General features: G+C 47.0%; 1 protein-coding gene across 1 annotated transcript in view; it reads right to left on the bottom strand.

Annotated features, from left to right (window-relative positions):
• The window catches only part of dip2a (disco-interacting protein 2 homolog A), a 162,159-nt gene that overhangs the window by 29,026 nt on the left and 123,961 nt on the right, over window positions 1-9,172 (bottom strand). The window contains exons 19-23 of the mRNA XM_055148771.1: window positions 7,957-8,093; window positions 4,407-4,487; window positions 4,131-4,258; window positions 2,342-2,456; window positions 1,478-1,679 (exon numbers count right to left, since the gene is read on the bottom strand). Coding sequence (XP_055004746.1) covers window positions 1,478-1,679; window positions 2,342-2,456; window positions 4,131-4,258; window positions 4,407-4,487; window positions 7,957-8,093 — 663 coding nt within the window. The remainder of the gene's footprint in view (window positions 1-1,477; window positions 1,680-2,341; window positions 2,457-4,130; window positions 4,259-4,406; window positions 4,488-7,956; window positions 8,094-9,172) is intronic.

Here is a 9,172-nt window from a genome sequence, read left to right as displayed (position 1 = left end):
TGAAAACGCCTCGACGGTGGTGGTGGGTGGTTGGTGGGTGGTGGTGGTTGGTGGTTGGTGGGGGTGGTGGTGGTCAGGTGGTTGGGTGGTTGGTTGGGTGGTTGGTGGTGGTGGTTGGGGGTGGGGTGGTTGGGGTGGTGGGGTGGTGGTTGGGTGGTTGGGTGGTGGTGGTGGGGGTGGTTGGGTGGTGGTGGGTGGTGGTTGGTGGTGGTCGGGGTGTGGTGGTTGGGTGGTGGTCGGGGTGGTGGGTGGTGGTGGGTGGTTGGTGGTTGGTGGTTGGTGGTGGGTGGTTGGTTGTGGTGGTGGTTGGGTGGTTGGGTGGGTTGGGTGGGTGGTTGGTGTTGGTTGGTTGGGTTGGTTGGGTGGTTGTGGTTGGTGGGTGTGGTTGGTGTGGTGGTTGTGTGGTGGGTGGTGGTTGTTGTTGGTTGGTGGTGGTGGGTGGTGGTGGGTTGGGTGGTTGGTTGGTGGTGGTTGGGTAGTTGGGTGGTTGGTTGGTTGGTTGGGTGGTGGTGGTTGGGTGGTTGGTTGGTTGGTTGGTTGGTTGGGTTGGTGGTCGGGTAGTTGGGTGGTTGGTTGGTTGGGGTGGTTGGTGGTGGTGGTGGTTGGTGGTTGGTGGTGGTTGGTTGGTTGGGTGGTGGTTGGTTGGGTGGGTGGTGGGTTGGTTGGGTTGGTTGGGTGGTTGGGGTGGTTGGTGGTTGGGTGGTTGGTTGGTTGGTGGTTGGGTGGTTGGTGGTTGGTTGGTTGGTTGGGTTGGTTGGGTGGGTGGTCGGGTAGTTGGTGGTTTGGTGGTGGTGGGTTGGTGGTGGGTGGTTGGGTGGTTTGGTTGGTTGGTGGTTGGTGGTTGGGGGTGTTGGTTGGTTGGTTGGGTGGTCGGGTAGTTGGGTGGTTGTTGGTGGTGGTGGTTGGGTGGTTGTTGGTGGTGGTGTGTTGGGTGGTTGGTTGGTTGGTGGTTGGGTTGGTTGGGTTGGTCGGGTAGTTTGGGTGGTTGGGTGGTTGGGTGGTTGGGTGGTTGTTGGTTGGTGGTTGGTGGTTGGTGTGGTGGTTGGGTGGTTGGTTGGGTGGTTGGTTGGGTGGTGGTCGGGTAGTTGGGTGGTGTTGGTTGGGTGGGTCGGGTAGTTGGGGTGGTTGGTTGGTTGGGTGGTTGGGTGGTTGGGTGGTTGGTTGGTTGGTTGGTTGGTGGGTGGTCGGTAGTTGGGTGGTTGGTTTGGTTGGTGGTTGGTGGTGGTGGTGTTGGGTGGGTAGTTGGTGGTTGGTGTGGGTTGGTTGGTGGTCGGGTTGGGTTGGTGGGGGTGGTGGTTGGGTGGTGGGTGGGTGGTTGGGTAGTTGGGTGGTTGGTTGGGTGGTTGGTTGGGTAGTTTTGGGTGGTTGGGTGGGTCAGGTGGTTGGTGGTCAGGTGGTTGGGTGGTGGTCGGGTAGTTGGGTAGTTGGTCGGGTAGTTGGGTGGGTGGTTCGGTGGGTGGTCGGGTGGTGGTGGTACCTGGCTGCTTCTGCCGGGGCTTGGGCAGGTTGGTGACGCAGGTGTGGGGGCACATGAGCACGTTGCAGGGGTGTAGCGCCCCCTCCAGGAAGCGCTGTTTGGTCTCAGAGATGTGGATCCCGCCCAGAGGAGCTTTGGGCAGAGTGTTGGCAGGAACCAGAGCCAGACAGTAAACGCCGACCTGATGGATGCTGTCGATGGCCTGAACACAAACAGAGAAGAGAGTCAAACATCACAACAGAACGGAGGAAAGATCAGGACATGTCAACCACTTCAAAATAAAGTCTGCTCAACCCTGAGTCTTTTTCACCGACTTCAATACAAGCATCAAGAATCTCAGACTTCCGGTCATCGCGCAATCCACACTGGGAAGGATCCTCCGAAAAAGTGAACGTCAAACCTCCATGTTTGTTTTCCCAGTGGGATTTTGTCTATTGTCAAAGTCGATCTTTTCAAGTCTTTTGAACCATATCACTTTTGTTTCTGGTTCTGATATTGTCATATTTTAGTTTTTGGGATTCGGACGTCGTTAATTGTTGTGGTTGTTGGATCCTAACAGCGGAAAACGACTCGAGAAATTTGTTTGCGAACTCCATAAATGTGAAAGTGAATCAGATGTGTGTGACTCAAACCTCTGTTCAAACTGTTTCTCTTCCCAACAGAATTGAAAAATGGTGAAAGGTGAAGGATTGATCCACAGGAAGAACCAAAAAGGAAACATTTGTCTAACTAAGAAATCATCCCGAGTTTGCAGAGAACATTTTGTATGTGGAGCGACGACAAAACAAAATCCTCCTTGACTCTAAATCCTAAAACAGTATTTCTCAGTTGTTAATCTCGTCTCTGTGGCTCTTTGGCTCTGACCTGCAGCACGCGGCTCATCCACTGGAAGCTGTCCTCCTCTGAGGCGTCCGGCCTCTGCTCCGCCACCACCACGATCCGGTCGTCATGGAGAACGGACACAGAGAAAACCGCCATCCTGCGCCGCACGAGGACAACGAGGACAACGAGGACAACGAGGACAACGAGGACAACAACAACAAGAACAAGAACAAGAACAAGAACAACTCAGGTTTAGGGGAAATTCACTCTCTACATTTGACCTCACGCTTCAACTGCAGCTGAAACAATCATCCTCCCTCCCTCCTCCTGTCCTTCTGTCCCTCCCTCTGTCCTTCTGTCTCTCCCTCTGTCCTTCTGTCTCTCCCTCTGTCCTTCTGTCCTTCTGTCTCTCCCTCTGTCCTCTGTCCTTCTCTCCCTCTGTCCTCTGTCCTCTCCTTCTGTCTCTCCCTCTGTCCTTCTGTCCTTCTGTCCTTCTGTCCCTCCCTCTGTCCTTCTGTCCCTCCCTCTGTCCTTCTGTCCTTCTGTCTCTCCTCTGTCCTTCTGTCTCTCCCTCTGTCCTTCTGTCCCTCCCTCTGTCCTCCCTCTGTCCTTCTGTCCCTCCCTCTGTCCTTCTGTCCTTCTGTCCCTCCCTCTGTCCTTCTGTCCTCCCTCTGTCCTTCTGTCTGTCCTTCTGTCTCCTCCCTTCTGTCCTCCCTCTGTCTCTCTCCCTCTGTCCTTCTGTCTCTCCCTCTGTCCTTCTGTCTCTCCCTCCTCTGTCCCTCTGTCCTTCTGTCCCTCCCTCTGTCCTTCTGTCCTCTCTCCCTCTGTCCTTCTGTCCCTTCTGTCTCTCCCTCTGTCTTCTGTCTTCTGTCCTCCTCTGTCCTTCTGTCTCCTTCTGTCCCTCTGTCCTTCTGTCCTTCTGTCCCTCCCTCCCTCTGTCCTTCTGTCCTCTGTCCTTCTGTCCTTCTGTCCCTCCCTCTGTCCCTCTCCCTCTGTCCTCCTCTGTCCTTCTGTCTCTCCCTCTGTCCTTCTGTCCCTCTCCCTCCCTTCTGTCCTCCCTCTGTCTCTCCCTCTGTCCTCCTCTGTCTCTGTCCTCTGTCCTCTGTCCTTCTGTCCCTCCCTCTGTCCTTCTGTCCCTCCCTCTGTCCTTCTGTCTCTCCCTCTGTCCTTCTGTCTCCTCTCCTCTGTCTCTCCCTCTGTCCCTTCTGTCCCTCTCCCTCTGTCCTTCTGTCCTTCTGTCCTTCTGTCCTCTGTCCTTCTGTCCTCTGTCCTTCTGTCTCTCCCTCTGTCCCTCTGTCCTCTGTCCTCCCTCTGTCCTTCTGTCTCTCCCTCTGTCCTTCTGTCCCTCCCTCTGTCCTTCTGTCCCTCCCTCTGTCCTTCTGTCCCTCCCTCTGTCCCTCTGTCTCCTCTGTCTCCTCTGTCCTCTGTCCTTCTGTCTCTCCCTCTGTCCTTCTGTCCCTCCCTCTGTCCTTCTGTCTCTCCCTCTGTCCTTCTGTCCCTCCCTCTGTCCTTCTGTCTCTCCTCTGTCTCTGTCTCTCCCTCTGTCTCCCTCTGTCTTCTGTCTCTCCCTCTGTCCCTCCCTCTGTCCTTCTGTCCTCCCTCTCTGTCCCTCCCTCTGTCCTTCTGTCTCTCCCTCTGTCCTTCCCTCTGTCCTTCTGTCTCTCCCTCTGTCCCTCTGTCTCTCCTCTGTCCTTCTGTCCTCTCCTCTGTCCTTCTGTCCTCTCCTCTCTGTCCTCTGTCCTCCTCTCTCTGTCCCTCTGTCCCTCCCTCCGTCCCTCCGTCCCTCTGTCCCCTGTCCCTCGTCCCTCCGTCCCTCCCTCCGTCCTCTTACCTTCCCCTGTAGACAAACTTCATGGGCTCCACGGCGAGCGCGGTGGCCACCACGTCGTCGGCGTTGTGTCTCCGTCCGCTCACGACCATCAGCCCGTCCAACTTCCCCACCACAAACACCAGACCGTCCTGAAGAACCAGCACGCGGGACGTCAGCTTTTTTTATTACTTCAGGCAGGTTTTTTGACGAAGAAACAACATTATAAAGTGGTAGAAAGTTTTAAAAAGTCATTGAAGTTCGTTGAAGTGGAGGAGAGAGGAGGAGGAGGAGACTGACCGGTCCGGTGAAGCCGAGCAGAGACGTCCTGGTGAAGACGCGCTCACACACCGGGACACCAGAGGGCGACACTGGGATCGTCTGGAATCAAAGAACGATTAAACATCAAACAACACAAACGAAGTGAAAGACGATGTACATGAGCTCGTTTTTTGTCTAATAAAGCAGAATTTGTGTGACCAAAACTGAGGTACAAATCATGTTACAGAAAGAGAGAGAAAGACGAGGCACAGAGAGAAAGAGATAGAGAGATAAAGAAAACAGAGAGATAGAAAAAATACAGTACATCAAATCAAGATTTCTACGGATACTTACAATTAAGGCATTATTTGGAGCATGACATAATAAGGGATAACTATGAAGGACAACCAGAAATGATTAATTTGTTTATATTAGCTCACAAATCTAAACTAAGTAAAAAAAAATTGTTTCAAAGATATATATAGGGTTGGAAAATTTAAAAAGGGATGATACACAATACATAAGGAGGAAATGGAATGTGGAAGCTAATATTAGCCTAACAGAGGAAGATTGGGAAGAGATACTCAAAATATTTGGAAAACAACATCATCTTTAATGTGGAGGGAATATGGTTGGAAAAATCTGATGAGATTTTTCAGAGCACCGGCTCAGACAAAATATCGAGACACAAGATGTTGGCGACAGTGCGGGGAAATGGTTGAAGTCATATACATATTTTCTGGACACGTCCTCTAATACAACGTTATTGGAAAGAACTGAAGAACGTTATGGACGTGGTCCTACATACTGACCTCCCTTTTACCTGGGAAGTCTTTTATTTTGGCAAACTGGATGCAAATGTTAAAAACAAAATTAATTTCAAGATATTTAAAATCATGATGCTGGCAGCAAAAAAAGGTATTACAAGGAAATGGTTAAATGCTGAAGCACCGACAAAAGACAATTGGGTTGATGTAATTCATGATATTTATGTTATGGAGAAATTAACTTATGCTCTAAGATTAGAAACAGAGAAATTCGAAAAGATATGGAAGGGTTGGCTGAGTTTTGTTAAAACGATACGTTTAGATTTTATTTGAGGGCTCATTTCCCCAATGTTCAGTTCGCTACCAAATTAAGGTTTTTTTTTTTTTGTTTTTTTTCCTTTCTCTCTTTTCAATATAATAGTAAAAATCTGTATTTTATTTGGAAGATTAAGTTTAAGACAATGTTTGATCCTTAAACAATATTTGCATATGTGTAAGTGTAATAATTGTCTTGGAAAATTAATTAAACAAATAATATAAAAAAAAAAAAAAAAAGAAAAAATACAGTAGAGAGAGATATAGAGATAGAGAGAGACAGACAGACAGATAGAGAGATTGAAAAAAATACAGAGATAGAGAAAACAGAGAGAGTGAGAGAGATAGAGAGTGACATCACAAAGTGGACCAGAGTGTTTTCAGTTTGAGAGAAGAAGTCTAAATGTGCAGGTTTGTGTGTCGAACGTGTGTGAATGAAACAAAACGCAACTCCAGGTCCGTGTGTGACGAGGAAACGACATTTTAACATGACGTAGAGCTCACAGGCAGAGGCGGTGCTACCATTAGGCGAAAACAGGTGGCTGCCTGGGGCCCCCAAACCTGGAGGGGCCCCCAAACCTGGAGGGTCCCCAAACAATTGCCCTCAGTGCTACTAATGGCCAAGGCCTCAGAGCAATTTGATTTTCTCAATAAATCATAACAAAAATAATAATAAACACATATAATGGATGTAAACAGAAATGTAACTGTACTAGCAAAAAAAAAACAAAAAAAAAAACTTCTTTCAGTTCTAGTTATCTAGTCCAGTGTTTCCTAAACTTTTTTTTTCTGGGGACTCATATTTTAAAAGTCACAAATCTTCACAACCGAAGTAAATAGATATTATTCATAAATCACAAAATAAAGGTGGATTTGACATTTATTGAACATTAATGCGGATATTTTATTGTTGACTGAGTGATCGTGTCTCTGAACAATTAGTATTGCCGCATTTTTCAGATTATAAGGCGCTCTTTTATTACTTTTTTATTTCCTGCGAGGACGATTCAAATATACACTGCGTAATAATGTGGTTAATTCAGCTTTGCGCGTATTTGTTTACGTTTTACAGAAACGAAACTTAAAACCACATGACTCATTTGCATAAACTATAAGAACTATGAAACTATAATAAAAACAGCTCTTTCCTTGTGCGCTGATGTGGTTCAGCTTCTGTCGGACTAAAGAACACAACTCAGTGGGATATTTGTGAAAATCGGTTCGAGAACAGTAAGCACAAGCAGAATTCATACATGAGGCGCACTGTCGATTTTGGAGAATATTCAGAGATTTTAAGTGCGCCTGTTAGTCTGAAAAATACGGTACTCAAGTTTTAAACAAGGAAAAACAGTCATCAGAGTTTCTCACAGAAAACTGGTTAGTCAAGGCGGTGCTGCCGGAAAAGTGAGGAGCGAGGGATGCACGGAGGTTTTCTGTGTCCAGTACGTTCAGATCGTGACAAAGCGACCCAAAAAAAATCTCCTGCGACCCACCTGAGGGTCACGATCCAGTCTTTTGGGAAACTGATTTAGTAAGGTTCCAAACTAATAATACAAGTTTCCAATCCAGCATAACTCAAAAAAATAAAGATGTTTATGTGTCAAGAACGGTGAGGAAACACAGACAATAATTATATACTAAAAAAACAAAACATAAAAAGGTGCGTTATTGTAGTAGGTTGAAAAAATGCTGTATTTAAGTTTTATATGGAAACAGACACCCCCTCTATTTTGTTGAATGATTCCTAGCGTGGCTTTTGTTTTGGGTGCAGTACATACTCCGACCAGTAGAGGGTGCCGTTAGCGCTACTGTGGGGACTAGGGGAACACGGCGTAGGCGCAGCTTCAGAATTAAACAAGCTGTGACCAGACTCACGTGTCTCCTCTCCGTCCATTCACAGGTACGATTTGAAGAGTTGTTTTGTTGACTCAGACTTGGTTCAGACACATTTTTGTTCGTTGTGTAAAGGTTTTCAAAAAGTTTCAGAGAGTTTAGCCAACATTAGCAATGTATTTTTGGTACTATTTCTAATTTCTACCCATTTCTAGCGTCAGTTACGTTATCGCTACTGAACTGCTTAGGACTTATTTCAAACTATATGTATTTATTTGCATTTTATGGATTATTTTATTGTCTGTTAGTATTTGTTTATTTACTTATGTAATTTATTGTTTTGTCAATTATATAATTTTGGAGAGATTGAGCCAATCGAAATGAAATGAGAAAGAAATGAATGATTTTCAGAATTAAACAAGCTGTGACCAGACTAACGTGTCTCCTCTCCGTCCATTCACAGCAACACCACACCTTTAGGCCACACAGTTTAACCTTAACTGTGCCACTTGCTACCGCCCAGCTTTCCCCTAGGGCGGCGCCGGGAACATTATAGTGAGGGCCTTAAATTCAAGTTCGCCCACGGCCCCAAATTTGTAACTCCGCCTCCGCTCACAGGAGTCGGTTTTGTTTGGATGATTTTTAAAACCAAATCTACAGAGACGGAGACGAACCTCGAAGACGTTCTTGGTCATCCCCGGCAGGCCGTAGTAGGTCACCCCCGAGGTCCTGGAGCTGACGCAGATCTCCCCCACCTCATCGGTCTGACAGAGGAGAGGAGGCCCGTCCACACGCACCACGCACACCACCGCTGCACACCACAGCGCACACACCACAGCGCACACACCACAAGACGAAAGAACACAGAAAAAGAAAAAGATTCGAGTTCTAGTTACGGATTGTGGTTTTAAATACATGAATTTCATTTGTTCAGTCGTTTTTCAAAATAAAATCAAAAATAAGAAAATTTGGAAAAAAAAACAACTATTTTCTTCATTATTTGTCTCCAAAACCAAAATAAAAACAGATAATGATTCTTTTTTTTTTTTTTCAGTTTTAGATTTTGTATTTAAATGAAAAATGGAAAATACGGATAACAGACTGAACTGAACAGACAGACTAAACCAGGACTAAATCAGGACTGAACCAGGACTGAACCAGGACTAAACCAGGATTAAACCAGGACTAAATCAGGACTGAACCAGGACTAAATCAGGACTGAACCAGGACTGAACCAGGACTAAACCAGGATTAAACCAGGACTAAATCAGGACTGAACCAGGACTGAACCAGGACTAAATCAGGACTGAACCAGGACTAAACCAAGATTAAACCAGGACTAAATCAGGACTGAACCAGGACTGAAACCAGGACTAAATCAGGACTGAACCAGGACTGAACCAGGACTAAACCAGGACTGAACCAGGACTAAACCAAGATTAAACCAGGACTAAATCAGGACTGAACCAGGACTGAACCAGGACTAAATCAGGACTGAACCAGGACTGAACCAGGACTAAACCAGGACTGAACCAGGACTAAACCAAGATTAAACCAGGACTAAATCAGGACTGAACCAGGACTGAACCAGGACTAAATCAGGACTGAACCAGGACTAAACCAGGACTAAACCAGGACTGAACCAGGACTAAACCAAGATTAAACCAGGACTAAATCAGGACTGAACCAGGACTGAACCAGGACTAAATCAGGACTGAACCAGGACTAAACCAGGACTGAACCAGGACTAAACCAGGACTGAACCAGGACTGAACAGGACTGAACCAAGATTAAACCAGGACTAAACCAGGACTAAAACCAGGACTAAACCAGGACTGAACCAGGACTAAACCAAGATTAAACCAGGACTGAACCAGGACTAAACCAGGA

The sequence above is a fragment of the Boleophthalmus pectinirostris genome, unplaced genomic scaffold (assembly GCF_026225935.1).
Source record: "Boleophthalmus pectinirostris isolate CB_2022bp ecotype Guang Dong unplaced genomic scaffold, ASM2622593v1 HiC_scaffold_1, whole genome shotgun sequence".
NCBI classification, from domain to species: Eukaryota; Metazoa; Chordata; class Actinopteri; order Gobiiformes; family Gobiidae; genus Boleophthalmus; species Boleophthalmus pectinirostris.
Note: the sequence above shows the minus strand (reverse complement) of the source record. Positions and strands in the feature narration are given on the sequence as shown.